Source organism: Patagioenas fasciata, chromosome 25, assembly GCF_037038585.1.
Source record: "Patagioenas fasciata isolate bPatFas1 chromosome 25, bPatFas1.hap1, whole genome shotgun sequence".
Classification (NCBI taxonomy): Eukaryota; Metazoa; Chordata; class Aves; order Columbiformes; family Columbidae; genus Patagioenas; species Patagioenas fasciata.
The window spans coordinates 4,362,501-4,377,211 of NC_092544.1; the positions used below are offsets into that span (position 1 = coordinate 4,362,501).

The 14,711-nt window shown below is 44.2% G+C and overlaps 1 protein-coding gene across 9 annotated transcripts in view; it reads left to right on the forward strand.

Annotated features, from left to right (window-relative positions):
- The window catches only part of SRRM1 (serine and arginine repetitive matrix 1), an 18,683-nt gene extending 5,556 nt beyond the window's left edge, over nucleotides 1-13,127 (forward strand). For 4 of the 9 annotated variants that reach the window (XM_065856931.2, XM_071799164.1, XM_071799165.1 and 1 more), the window contains 15 exons: nucleotides 1-151; nucleotides 367-479; nucleotides 2,036-2,236; nucleotides 2,702-2,905; nucleotides 3,469-3,588; nucleotides 5,846-6,117; nucleotides 6,260-6,340; nucleotides 6,685-6,771; nucleotides 7,422-7,566; nucleotides 7,735-7,776; nucleotides 8,764-8,868; nucleotides 10,066-10,527; nucleotides 11,347-11,533; nucleotides 11,754-11,939; nucleotides 12,149-13,127. The exon at nucleotides 1-151 is cut by the window's left edge. In XM_065856931.2, coding sequence (XP_065713003.1) covers nucleotides 1-151; nucleotides 367-479; nucleotides 2,036-2,236; nucleotides 2,702-2,905; nucleotides 3,469-3,588; nucleotides 5,846-6,117; nucleotides 6,260-6,340; nucleotides 6,685-6,771; nucleotides 7,422-7,566; nucleotides 7,735-7,776; nucleotides 8,764-8,868; nucleotides 10,066-10,527; nucleotides 11,347-11,533; nucleotides 11,754-11,939; nucleotides 12,149-12,253 — 2,461 coding nt within the window. In that variant the 3' untranslated portion in view covers nucleotides 12,254-13,127. The remainder of the gene's footprint in view (nucleotides 152-366; nucleotides 480-2,035; nucleotides 2,237-2,701; nucleotides 2,906-3,468; nucleotides 3,589-5,845; nucleotides 6,118-6,259; nucleotides 6,341-6,684; nucleotides 6,772-7,421; nucleotides 7,567-7,734; nucleotides 7,777-8,763; nucleotides 8,869-10,065; nucleotides 10,528-11,346; nucleotides 11,534-11,753; nucleotides 11,940-12,148) is intronic. The other 5 variants (XM_065856932.2, XM_065856933.2, XM_065856936.2 and 2 more) reach the window with 5 other exon arrangements.
- The last annotated feature ends 1,584 nt before the right edge of the window (nucleotides 13,128-14,711 follow it).

Genomic DNA, 14,711 nt, shown 5'->3' on the forward strand with positions numbered 1-14,711 from the left:
GCAAATCAACCTGACTGGTTTTTTGAATGGGAAAAATGCTAGGGAGTTCATGGGAGAACTGTGGCCACTGCTGTTAAGTGCACAAGAAAACATTGCTGGTATTCCAACGGCTTTTCTGGAACTGAAGAAAGAAGAAATAAAACAACGACAGGTAGGATTTTTTAATAGAATTGTGGGTGAGTTGTGAGTGCTGGGCAGAATCAGTGGCCGTACTATCGGTATTTCAATAGATGTTTTGTGCTAAGCAGAACTCTTCTGTCTGGCAATGTGTTTTAGTCCTGAAGCAGTATATTTGTTGTTGAACATAAATATTTGATAAGGTCTTTATGATGCCTCTGAGTTAAGTGATGATATTTGATTGCATAGATAGAGCAAGAGAAACTGGCTTCCATGAAGAAACAAGATGAAGACAAGGAGAAGAGGGATAAGGAAGACAAAGACAACAGGGAAAAAAGAGACAGATCCAGGAGTCCAAGAAGGTAATGAAAATTCACAGTGTATCAGTAGTAATCTGGAACAGGGTGAAGAGTGCATGGCAGAGAAAAATTAATTGAACTTTGGAAATTTGACACAGTCTCCCACAGCATCCTCACAGCTGAACTGAGGGAGTGCGGTCTGGATGACCGGGTAGTGAGGTGGACTGCGAACTGGCTGAAGGGAAGAAGCCAGAGAGTCGTGGTCAATGGGGCGGAGTCCGGTTGAGGCCTGGATCTAGTGCAGTGCCCCACGGGTCAGTACTGGGGTCGGTATTATTCAATGTATTCATCAATGATTTGGACGAGGGAATAGAGTGGCTGTCATCAAGTTTGCTGATGACACCAGGCTGGGAGGAGTGGCTGACACTGGAAGCTGTGCTGCCATCCAGAGACCTGGACAGGCTGGAGAGTTGAGAAGGGAAAAATGTAATTAAATAGAACAAGGTCAAGTGTAGAGTCTTGAATCTGGGCAGGAACAACCCCAGGTTCCAGTATAAGTTGGGGAATGACCTATAGAGAGCAGCATAGGGGAAAGGGACCTGGGGGTCCTGGGGACAGCAGGGTGACCATGAGCCAGCACTGGGCCCTTGTGGCCAGGAAGACCAATGGTACCTGGGGTGGAGTAAAAGGGGGTGGTCAGTAGGTCAGAGAGGTTCGCCTGCCCCTCTGCTCTGCCCTGGGGAGACCACACCTGGAATCTTGTGTCCAGTTGTGGCCCCTCAGTTCCAGAAGGACAGGGAACTACTGGAGAGAGTCCAGCGCAGCCACCAAGATGCTGAAGGGAGTGGAGCATCTCCCGTGTGAGGAAAGGCTGAGGGAGCTGGGGCTCTGGAGCTTGGAGAAGAGGAGACTGAGGGATGACCTTATTAATATTTACAAATATATAAAGGGTGAGTGTCAGGAGGATGGAGCCAGGCTCTTCTCGGTGACAACCAGTGACAGGACAAGGGATAATGGGTTCAAACTGGAACACAGGAGGTTCCACTTAAGTTTGAGAAGAAACTTATTCTCAATGAGAGTAACAGAACACTGGTCCAGGCTGCCCAGGGAGGTTGTGGAGTCTCCTTCTCTGCAGACATTCAAACCCGCCTGGACCCCTTCCTGTGGAACCTCAGCTGGGTGTTCCTGCTCCATGGGGGATTGCACTGGATGACCTTTCCAGGTCCCTTCCAACCCCTGACATTCTGGGATTCTGTGAAATACTCCATTTAGCGATTTTAGCAGGCTGGCTACTGAACTGTAAATGCAAGTAAACTAGAGCAGCTTTGTCATAGGTGTTGTTTTTGCTAGGAAATGGTTTTAATGGTTTATCTGTTCCAGGCTTTCTTCTTTTTGTTCTTGGGGTTTTGTTTTTTGGGGTTTTGTTTGTTTGACATCTTAATTTGGCTTTCAGTTACTAGGACAAAATATAAAGTATTCCTATGTGTGTTTTAACTACTGTAGACAATACTAAGAGTACCTGATTCAGAAGAGCTTTTAGCTGCTGAATGTCACAGGTTTTATTATCCTATCCATTGTTTCATTATGTTATGCAATTAAATGACACTTCTTTTTCCTAGACGCAAGTCAAGGTCTCCTTCTCCTCGAAGGAGGTTGTCGCCTGTCAGAAGAGAGCGGAAACGCAGCCATTCTCGCTCACCTCATCACAGAACCAAGAGCCGCAGTGCTACCCCTGCGCCAGAAAAGAAGGAGGCGACTCCTGAGCCGGAACCCTCTGTGAAACCAAAGGAGACTGTTGTTCCAGAGGCGACTTCAAACAAGTAAATGCTCTGGCGGGGAGACTGGACTGGATGATCTTTTGAGGTCCCTTCCAATCCCTAACATTCTGTGATTCTGTGAATGCCTGCTTCTCCCTGTCCCCCCACAATGGTGAAATAATCTATTTGATAATTTTCAGTATGATTTCTTTTGTCCTGTGTAGGGTTCTAAAGGCACAGTGCTTAGCTGCCCCTGTGCTTTCCTTGTCTTGCTTATCTCTTCCATTTCTGACAATGTCATCTCATTTTCTAGCCAGTTGACACGTAGCCTGTATATCACTTTTGCTTCTCTTTGAATCATTGTACCGTGTTCTGATTCTTTTTGTAGTTTTGGAGCGGGATGTCTAACATGTCAGATGATGGGCAGGGGAATGTTCATTGTCAGGGAATATCTGGACAGATTCTCAGATGTTACTCGGGGGGCTGTGGTTTCTATGCACTTATAAATGAAGGTTTTATTTTTAACAGCGATATCCCAAAACCTCCTAAACCTGAACCTGCTGTACCAGAGACTAAGGAAACTTCACCAGAACGTAATTCAAAAAAGGAGAGAGAGAAGGAAAAAGAGAAGACTCGTCAAAGATCCCCAACTCGGTCCAAGTCAAGATCAAGATCTCGATCACGTTCTCCATCTCACTCTCGACCAAGAAGGCGCCATAGATCACGGTCAAGGTGGGAATTCAGTTTATCCTGATTGCGAAGCTTGAGAAGTGAATATTTTCTTCTGAAGGTGCCACTTAATGTAACGTTCTTGGTTCAAATAGCGATGTTTTTAAGAGATGTTGAGCTATGGGATGTTTCAGGCCAAATGAGAAGGATGCATTCAGTGGGTAAATGTGTTGGGGAGTTGTTTTCTTGCTGTCAGTTCATGAGAAAGTGCTCACAGCAACTAACACTGACTGGATAAGAATGGGCTATTTAATGCTGAGTATGCACTTGTCAGATAGTGGGAATTGTGTAGCCTTCTGTTAGGAGATAGGTTTCATGCTGAATATGTTGTAAATTACTTTTTTTTTCCCTTTTTTTTTGATTATCTTCCTTCTTAGTAGAGAGTTGTTAGTAAACTTTAAGGGACCAATTGTGTCTAAATGAGCCACTTGGCATCATATTCTAACGACTACTTTAATGTGATCCACTTGGAGAAAAGCAACTTTACGCTCAGTGCCCTGAGGATAAATCTCCTCAACTCTGAAAGTTAGATAGTTGCTTTTCATTTGAATTTTTGATTGTGACAGGTCTTACTCCCCTAGAAGGCGACCAAGCCCGAGACGACGACCATCCCCACGGAGGAGGAGCCCGCCAAGGCGAATGCCTCCCCCTCCCAGACACAGAAGAAGCAGATCCCCTGTGAGGCGGTAAGATCCCATTTTATGAGATCACTGAAAATGTCAAACTTTTGAAGCTGGAGGGACCATGACTTGGGAGGAATGAGTGTTATCAAAATTACTGCGTTCACCTTATCTCAGCACTGTTGGGTGTATAATCTGCATGATATAAAAACTGCAGCATCATATTTCATAGATGTGTTGTGGAGGAGCACAGTAGTTGTGAAATGATTTCTTTTGAGTTGAGATAATGATGAGAATTCTGCCTTTTTGAAAAATGGCAATTTCAAAACTAACTTCTTCAAATGGCTTTGAACAGCTCTGTCACAGAGGCACCCCGAGGTTCGTTTAAAGGGACAACAGGGTCCAAAATAACTTTTATTAAACCGGTGAGAAACAGGGTTTAGCACTCCAAAAGTGACTTGAATACAGGTTCGGATGTCAGTTGAGGTAAATTATTAAGGGGCAGCAACTAATACAACAGGCGGTCCACAGTGTGCATACACCTGGCTTCACCAAAACAATGCCGGAGCCGTCCCTGAGTCTGGGAAGAGTCCACACTTGCCTGAACATGGTGTGGGGTTATTGGAAAGGGATACACGTATTCGTATTGAGTATGGAAAGTGTACACTCGCAATCCTGCAAGAGTAAATTTTACTCACACCCGTGGCAGCAAGGCAAGTGGGGTCTCCATCCCGGGGGGGCTCTCAGCGGCAGAATCTGGCTCGTGCTCCAGGAGAGCCACACAAGGGGCGGAGTCTCAATGAGAATCCCGTTTTTATAGCCTGATCAGGTCTGACTGTGGGCATTCCAGAAGCTTCTCTGCACCCCCACACTGGCTGTGCGTGCCCCTGAAGCTTCCAAACATCCCCCACACCGGCCGCGGGTGCCCAGCGGCTCCCTGGCACCTCTGCGCTCCCTTCTCCTCTCTGTTAACGGCCCTGGCCAGGGGCTCAGGGGCCAAACGAAGCTGTCAACCTCAAGCAGCAGAGAGAGAGAGGGAGATGTGTCCACTCCTTCCATATCGAAGGAGAGTGGGGGGGTTTGCATGCTGCCACAAGCTCCAAGCGTAGTGTCCTGACATCTTTTATGACTTTTTTTAGTAACATCTTAATACCTTTTATTCCTGCCTGGGTAAAAAATTAGAACGAGTAGCTGGGTTTTACTTGTTGGCAGTTTTAAAATCATGACTTACATTTCCATCACATAAAATTAAAATACAAATTAAATTTTGACTTGAAGTGTGTTTGTTCTTCATGTTCTTAAAAAATAATCTCCAAGGTCTGCTCTCTGGTGTTGGAGGTTAACATTTTGACAGCATAAGCAGTTGTTGTAGTAACAAAGCTCTGAGTTGCCTTGCAAAGAAAATAGGTACTTCTGGCAATTCCAAAATAGACATTTGTCTTCATAGGAAGAGAATAGATTCTTAACCTTTTCATAGGAAGAGAGTTAAAGTGGCGTTTCCTGTGTACTTCCCGTGTACAGTAGTTATTCTTTTTTGGGAAGGAGCAGTTCTTCCTTTTTATGACAAGGTGATGTCTTTTTTTTTTTTTGAGTTTGTAAAGCTGTTCATTTCACACAGTCACTGCAAGAACTGTGAAAAGTACCAAACGTGTATGTTACAAGATGTGCAAGAGCTCCCTTTCAGCAAATGTTTATCTCACTCAAGGCAGGGTTTCTTTTTTCCAGGTTCTCAGGAATTCTGCAGCCAAAGGTGGATTTTGCAGGTACACAATTGCAACAGAAATTGCCACAAATTTTGCCGCAGAATTCTAGAGGCCCTACCTTGTTAAAATTACCAAGTAAAGACGAAAGACTAAAACATAAGAATGGTTAGATTGACTCTGAATTGTTAAGTTGTCTGAAATTCTTACCTCCTGGTACAAAAACAACTTAGCGTACTTGCACACTAAACTCGAACAGGTCTGTTCTGAAGATCATTCAGTCACATGTGCTAACATGGAGAATTCTTTTAACCAACCAAAAGTTAGAGAGCCCAAACAAAACTAATTGCTCCCAGGAGAAAAGCTGAGTTGTAGTCTGTAGATGGACAGAAAGAAAGCAAAGGTAACACTAACAACTTTTTGCTCGCTGTGTAGTTTAACTGAAAGATGCGTTGTTATTCTCCTTTTCTACAAACCAAGTGTTGAAGGCTGCCCACCACATTTTGGAAGTGCAGTTGTATGTGGCTCTATATTTGTGCTTGCAAAGAAATGCAATTTGGTGTTCACGCTCAAAGATTTCTTAAGCTGACCGGTCAGAATCTAATGTTATATTTGTTTTTCAGGAGAAGACGGTCATCAGCATCCTTATCCGGCAGTAGCTCTTCCTCCTCCTCCTCACGTTCCCGGTCACCACCAAAGAAAGCACCTAAAAGAACTGTATCCAGTCCTCCCCGAAAAACACGCAGGCTCTCTCCTTCGGCCAGCCCACCCCGGCGGAGACACAGGCCGTCCCCACCAGCCAGTCCACCTCCAAAACAACGCAGGTCTCCAACGCCCCAGCAGTCAAATCGTGCAAGAAAAAGCCGTGGCTCTGTTTCACCTAGCAGAACATCAGGTAATCAAAAAAAGTCTGTATTGCTGCAACTTTATCATATTGTGCTTTTGTTCTCTCACAGATGGCGTGAACAGCTTGGATGAGCAGAAAGCATGCAAGGATGTAACAAATTGTAATTGGGTTATTTGACTTTGTCTTTTAGCACCCAAACATAAGAGTACTGAAAAAAGAGAATCTCCTTCTCCAGCACCAAAACCCAGGAAAGCAGAACTGTCTGAATCAGGTATGGCTCACACTTTTCGACCCTGGTTTTGGGTATGGTTTTTAGTCAAATATGCGTGGCAATAAAAGGCAGTGGTGAACTGCTGAGCCCTCTAGATAAGCTGGCATTGAAAGCAAGAGTTTTCAGAAGTATACAGATGATCACTTATACTGCCTCAAATATTTCATTCAGGCTTTCTTGGGAAGAGCTCAGCCAGAGTGTATTCCAGTCTCAATGTTTTCTTAAGGTTTCGGGAGGGAAAAAGGCACGCTTGGTGTTCTGTGGTAGTACTATTTGCTTCTGCCTGAATAAGACAAATGTATATCTTAAGTTTAAATATTCTGTCTGTGTACATACCTTTTCAGAAGAAGATAAAGGAGGTAAAATGGCTGCAGCAGACTCTGTTCAACAGAGGCGCCAGTACCGAAGGCAAAATCAACAGTCTTCATCTGGTACGGGTGACATAAATTTCCTAAAACTGGGTTGCACTTTGCTTTTGCACAAAGTAGTTAAATGTAAATTCTGATGAAAATTATGTGCACTGCAGTGCCACTGTAAATTTGGTTCTAGATTTACCACTGCTAATGAAATCACTTTACACTTCCTTCTTCATGAGTAATAATTAATTTTAAAGATTACAGTTTATCTCTTATTAATTGGTTTACATCTTTAAAATTGACACTTTTAAACTCTTACCATCACACACAAATAATGTTTGCTATGGATTACTTAATCTGTTGTTGCAATAGGTTATTTCCTAATATTTTGGACTCTTGTATGCTTGAGATCAGTAAATTAATCTGAACCTGGTGTAGGTTTTTGTCCACTTAATGTTTGTGTGAGTAACTGCAGTTCACTTCTTAAATTACCGGGCTGGTCAGATTTTATGTGGACAGTTGGTTGCTGCCAATATTCTTGTCCAGCTCCAGTGGATTTATTTATTGTTTCACTTCACTTCGACTGCCATTTTTAATCAAACTGCTCTTAAATTGAGGTTTCTTGTTAAGTGGGAGAGGTTAGTACGGCAGTTTAAGCTGTCGGTAACTGCATTAGCAGTGTCAGGAGAATCATTTCCCAGAGAGTGATTCTTCTACGTTTGTAGATTCTGGTTCTTCATCATCATCTGAAGAGGAAAGACCTAAAAGATCCAACGTGAAGAACGGGGAGGTTGGGAGACGCCGGCGCCATTCGCATTCACGCAGCCCATCGCCGTCTCCGCGAAAACGACAGAAGGAATCCTCCCCTCGGTAATTTCTTCTTAAACTCAACATAACTGATGTCTTTTTTTTAACTGTGTAGTTAATGTTGCTTATCTGCCATGCAACTGTCAGTAAATACACAACAGAATTATTTTTTTGCCTCAAACAAATGGCAGATAGATTTGTCTTGTTTTGTTTTTCTTCCACTGCTATCAGGATGCAGATGGAAAAGAGGTGGCAGTCGCCAGTGATGAAAAGGTTGGTTAGAAATTGATCTGTTAAATAGGATTTACATATAGAAAGTCATTTAGACAGGCTCTCATTTATTTTGTCGTGGGCAAGTACTTCCGTTTGTGGGACTTTGCAGGCTTGAAGTAGTAAATTGAGAGATTCAGACTGATGTGTTCCCTAATTTGTTGGATCTGGGACCATTTCACTGCAGAGAGGAAAAAAAAAGAGCAAGCTCTGCTCTGTAAAAGGTGTAACTCATTGTCTTGGAGAACAACAAGCAAGATATTTGAAATCAAATCTCAGTATGTCTTTGCTTAAAATTTTCCCTCCCAGAAGTCCGTTGTAAACCTTGCAGAGCAGAAAATAGCTCATTTAGTGAGTAACTTTAATCCAGGTAGCTGCAGTTTAGTTCCAGCTCTGATTTTTCTCTGCATTTGAAGAAATAAGTGACTTTGGATTTTAGATCCATAGATAAAAGCTATTTCCAAGAGTACAGTTTCACACTTTAATCCGATCGGAGTTCCGACCGCTGCTGAACGCGGTTCTGCTCCGCCTGGCACAGCTGGGCCTCCCCAGTTCCTCCTTTGTGCTGGGCCTGGCGGTTCTGCGTGACGACAAAGAGCTGGTGTTGGTGATTAGTGTCCAGTGGATCAGCGAGCTGGGCTGACTCATGTACATTGTCACTCGATTCAGTTCAAGGGAAATGGCAGAAATGAGCATTCAGGAGAAGGAAATGGGAGAGAATTGGGCGTCCTCTTCGGCTACAATATTCAAATAGATCAGGTTAAGCATAACATGAAATTGCTTTGTGACTGCTGTAGTGGGCTTTGAAAATTACAGTAAAATTAAGCGTTGTCTCACACTCTTTAGAAAGACAAGCATATTTTTTTTCCATCTTCTGACAGAATTTCATTTTGAAATGCATGAACATTATTTTGTACAGTGAAAGCACAACACAAAAAGAATTTCGTGGCTAAGTTGCAACTTTTCTGAGCAATCCCTTTCTGTCTTTAGCCGGAGGAGGAGAAGCCCATCGCCCCCCCCAGCCAGGCGGCGCCGCTCTCCTTCGCCGGCCCCCCCTCCCAGGCGGCGCCGCTCGCCTTCCTTACCCCGTCGAAGGTCAGTATTGCGTTTGTTTTTTTTTTTTTGTCATGAAGTGGTTGCTTTTCATTTCTTGACTCCCAACTGTGACGTGTAAAAAGAACTAGACTCAAAGGGGGATGAGGATGTAGCTGAGCTTGCATCAGTGGGGCATCACTCTAGAGTTCATGAAGGCTGGGAGGCCTCCCATACCGTTGGGGTGAAATATAGCAGGGGCAAGTGTAGAGTCTTGCATCTGGACAGGAACAACCCCAGGTTCCAGTGCAAGTTGGGGAATGATCCATTAGAGAGCAGCATAGGGGAAAGGGACCTGGGGGTCCTGGGGACAGCAGGGTGACCATGAGCCAGCACTGGGCCCTTGTGGCCAGGAAGGCCAATGGTACCTGGGGTGGGTTAGAAGGGGGTGGTCAGTAGGTCAGAGAGGTTCTCCTGCCCCTCTGCTCTGCCCTGGGGAGACCACACCTGGAATATTGTGTCCAGTTGTGGCCCCTCAGCTCCAGAAGGACAGGGAACTGCTGGAGAGAGTCCAGCGCAGCCACCAAGATGCTGGAGGGAGTGGAGCATCTCCCGTGTGAGGAAAGGCTGAGGGAGCTGGGGCTCTGGAGCTGGAGAAGAGGAGACTGAGGGGGGACTCATTCATGGGGATCAATATGGAAAGGGACAGTGTCAGGAGGATGGAGCCAGGCTCTTCTGGGTGACAACCAGTGATAGGACAAGGGGCAATGGGTATAAACTGGAACACAAGAGGTTCCACTTAAATTTGAGAAGAAACTTCTTCCCAGTGAGGGTAACAACACTGGAACAGGCTGCCCGGAGGGGTTGTGGAGTCTCCTTCTCTGCAGACATTCAAACCCGCCTGGACACCTTCCTGTGGAACCTCAGCTGGGTGTTCCTGCTCCATGGGGGGATTGCACTGGATGAGCTTTCCAGGTCCCTTCCAACCCCTCACATTCTGGAATTCTGTGATTGAGGAAACCGGTTCCTTGATTCACAGTTACTGAGTGGGACATAGTTTTACTACTGAGATTACATGTGGCCTAGATACAATTTGATTGCTGTATCAAATACTGAGTAACACCCATTAAGGTGATTTTGCAAATTTCTGGTTATTAAGTTTTAGAGAATTTCTAGAGGAATCCTTTTTGGACAAATTGCAAGACACTAGTAACTAATTCACATGCCGATGTGGCACCTGAACGCTTGTTTTCTCTGCAGGTCTCCATCACCACCCCCCCGCAGACGCTCCCCATCTCCACGGAGATACTCCCCACCGATCCAGCGGCGATACTCTCCTTCTCCACCGCCTAAGAGACGAACGGCTTCTCCTCCCCCGCCTAAACGAAGAGCATCGCCTTCCCCACAATCAAAACGCAGAGTCTCCCATTCCCCGCCGCCGAAACGAAGCTCGCCAGCTGCTAAGAAGCGTTCGCCCTCCGTATCTTCCAAGCACAGGAAGGGATCTCCTCCCAGTAGGTCCAATCGGGAAACGCGTTCTCCACCACAGAACAAACGGCATTCACCTTCACCACGGCCTAGAGCTTCTCATACCTCGGCGAGCCCAGCGCCGCCACCGCCACGACGGGGAGCGTCAGCTTCGCCCCAGAGGAGACAGTCTCCATCTCCAAGCACTAGACCCATCAGGAGGGTGTCGAGAACGCCGGAACCTAAGAAAACAAAGTAAAAACATCCATCTTTGGTGGTTTTGTGAGGGGATTGGTTTGTCTGGTTTGTTTTAATGCAGTGGGAATAGCTGGGGAATCACATTAAAACAAATCTCGTATATTTTGAGGCTGCTCAAGTGTTGGTGGCTGCCTTGTAACGCTGATTTTTTGGAAGTTTATTAGATTGGAAGCCTATTAAAGAAGCTTTATATAGAGTTTGAGGGGTGTTTGAATAGCACAACAAAGCAGTGGGACTGAGCAGAGAAAAAGCAGTTTGAGAGGAGTTTTGTTGCTAGATTTATTTAAAGAAAAAAAGAACTTTCTCTTATTTTAGAGCGAACTGCAGAAGGGAACCAACACTCCATTAGCTCATGAGTCATTTCATAAGTGGTCACCCAAGAGGAAACAAAAACATGTAGAGTTTCAGCAGTTTAACGTGATGCTGCTCTTATGAGCAGATAGTCAAAAGGTGCTGGCTTACTGATTCTTTCATAAAGAAAATGTAGCTGAATGTCATGTCTTATTCATTGGATGATAAAATAGCATTGCTGTAATGTGGTTATAAATTAGTCATACCAGAAGAAAAGGACAATCATTCCTGAACAACAAGAGTAGTATTGTTTAACAAACTATTAAGTAGCAATATCCTTTTGCATTACAGATCCGCAGTGGTTTTAGATTGCTTTGCCTTTTGCAACATATGCCAGCAAAGTAACTAATTATTTTTAAGCGGTAGCTTAGCCAAGTTACAAGGACATAAGTTTATTTGGCTTGTTAATTTTTGCATTCTCGTTTTGCCTCTTTCATCCCTAATTGTGGGCCTTGTGTTTTAAAGGGCTTCCACACCAAGCCCACGATCTGCAAGACGAGTATCTTCATCACGCTCTGCGTCAGGATCACCTGAGCCGGCACCGAAAAAACACCCGGCCCCTCCGTCTCCTGCTCGGTCCTGTTCCCCCTCTGCAAACTGGTCACCTGCAAAAAAGGCTAAAAGCCCAACCCAGAGCCCATCACCTGCAAGGGTATTTGTTTGCTAGTAAAAGCAATATTTTGGGGGTTATATGGCGAGTTATTTTCACGGAGTTTTAGCTGCTGAAAAGCTCTAAGCTTATTCACCTGGGAAAAAAAACCAAATCCTTACTCAGTCCATTCAGATTGCCTGGAATGGTCGTGGGCTGCTTGTAACAACATTTTGAAGCCTTAGGACTGAGTTGTAATTATCTGTTGAATTGTTTGTTACAGAATTCAGATCAAGAAGGGGGTGGAAAGAAGAAGAAGAAAAAGAAGGATAAGAAGCATAAAAAGGATAAAAAGCACAAGAAACACAAAAAACATAAGAAGGAGAAGGCGGCGGCAGTTGCTGCTGTGGCTCCGGCAGATACCACCTCTGCACAGGAAGAGCAGGAAGCGGAGACAGAACCCAAAAAGGTAGGAATTTGGTACCTGTGCTTTACTTTTGGATTGTTCCATGAAGGAAAATAAATGGTGATGAATGTACACGGTACTGTTGTTCTAAACAGCAGTCTTGCTTCAGAAATATAGCTCTTTAGCACTTCACTCGATGGTTTGTGCCATTGGGAGGGCCGCAGCCTGGCTTAGCATGAGCGTCTGAAGAGACACTCAATCTTTGTTTGCAGGAGACAGAAAGTGAACCAGAAGACAACCTTGATGACCTAGAAAAACACCTGCGAGAGAAGGCCCTGAGGTCGATGCGGAAGGCGCAAGTGTCCCCACCATCCTAGGCTGAATCCTTTGATATAATGTACATTTTATTTGGTTTGTACTCAGAATTCAATTTCAAGTTGCTAAATGTGTTTGAGCTTTAGAATATAACATTTGTTGTAATAATTGCTAGGTTGAGGTTCACCATGTACAAAGGGCATGGATTTACATTACAAAAGGTGTCCACAGTGTACTAGTGACATTCTTTCATTGGCAGTCAACAGAATTTCATTTAGAGTGAGACTTTTTAGAAGCAGTAGGGGTTTGTTCAGAAGGTTTTGAACATGATTCAGTTCCCTGGTTTCCTTGAAATCCAACCAAACTTTTAGCAGAACCTGTGAGGGGTCTCATTTGACTTCTTTTGTATCCACTTACATTACGCTACTAACCTCTGTGGTTTGTAGGCTTGCCCAGAAGTAAAACCACTGCAGAATTACCGAGGAAGGACATATATTTTATTGCTTTCTACTGTTGCCTGTATAGTCTCCATTAAAGCGAATCAAAAATAGGAACTTAGGATGGTACATAAATGAAAGCATGTTGTTTACCAGGACACTGTGGGTTTATATAGATGTAACATGTTGATTTGGAACACTGGAATTTCATTTGTATTTTTATGTTCTTTTTTTTAAAGGGCAGTTTCCATCATCAGCAGTCCCAGAAAAATAATTCCTTCAGTTGCATAAGTTTTGTTTGTGAGATGTCGTTGCCCCATTCATAGATCTTGTCTCGTTACGGTTCTTCTGAATGGTATGAGCAACTTTCAGAGCTGTGGCCTTTGAAAGTCTGAGGAACCTGAACTTTGGATATTGTCATGTTTTCACTGGTTTTTGTTTTTTTAACTAAAGCTATATAAAGCTTGTGGATTAAACAAAATAAATTTCTAAATTTAAACAGATGTTGGCTATTTTTATATGAGCATTTACATTTGCTAATTGGCTTTCTTTTTGTACAGGGTTAATGAATACACAGATATGAAAAGGTATTTGATCCAATATGCTGGCTTTGGAAAACTTGGGGATTTTAACTGTCCTGGGGGTGGCAGAAATAGCCCCTTGGTAGTTCACTGATGCTTCTGAGTGTCTGGATCGGCGTTCTTGCAAAGCAAGAGTAAAGCATTCTGCCTGCGCAGCGCTCTGTCAGGATGGATGAAGCTTAAACAAAGTATTTGGTGGTGAAAATTGCTCCTCATGGCAAGTAAAATGTTTTGAGGTCCTGCAGAGAAATTGGTGGCAGGTTGGTGGTGACTTAGTTCCAGGCTTTAGTCCTGTGAAGCCTGGGTTGAAGCTCAGCTGAAGAATCCCGGCGGCTCGCTGCCTTTTGCATAATCGGATTAGAAACTTGCTGGATTGCTACTGTTGAATTTGAAATTCAAGCTCTGGTTCTGAGCTCAAGTCAGTTCTGAAGTCTGAGGGTCCTCTGGAAGGAGGGATAGAATGTGGGTTTGAAATTCTTTTTGTCCTGCAGCTGAGATAGATGTGATGTGCGCAATTAAGTGTCGGTATTGGATTAGTCTTTTTTCTTGACATGGTGTAAGGTTTTAAAACCAAACCAGTATTCTGTAGATACTGGATGAAGGGGATATCGTCTAAGTAGCTTCCTTCTGCACTTCTTTATATGCTGAACCTTTTGCTTCTTGGCGTAAGTCAACATTGTATCCTCAAGCGCTTGTAAAATTAGTTCAACAACACTTGAATGTCAAGGATCATCTGTTATTAAATGTGTATAATAAATTCCAAGAATCTTCTGGACTAACACATTTTTAAAAGTACATCTGAGAGAATTTGATCCTTAGGAAACTCTGGAACCTGACACCATATTGTGCTAATGTTATCACCTTGTTCTTTTCTCTCTTTCTGGGGTGTTCCTTGGCAGCACAAATGGTTCTGAAATTCAATCTTTAAGACCATACCTATACAGTCTTCACAAGGGGTTAACACCTCATTCTTTATCACCTGAACCTGCCTTTCATCTGGGTTTGTGACCTCTCTGTGCCTTTTAATCTGCTAGAAGTTCTTTAAATATATTCAGTACCTGAGTCACTGGCCGCTTATCTTCCCGCAGAGCGATTTTTCATCTCCTGCCTCCAGGACGGCTCCTTAAAGGACGTTCCTTCCCAGCTGATCCTGGACAGGTCCCGAAGGACAGACGAACAGAATTTCCCCAGACTGACACCAGTTCTCGGTGACAACCAGTGACAGGACAAGGGGCAATGGGTACAAACTGGAACACAAGAGGTTCCACTTAAATTTGAGAAGAAACTTGTTGGGGGTGAGGGTGTCAGAGCCTGGCCCAGGCTGCCCAGGGAGGTTGTGGAGTCTCCTTCTCTGCAGACATTCAAACCCGCCTGGACCCCTTCCTGTGGAACCTCAGCTGGGTGTTCCTGCTCCATGGGGGATTGCACTGGATGAGCTTTCCAGGTCCCTTCAACCCCTGACATTCTGGGATTCTGTGTGATTCTGTGACACGTGTTCCCCG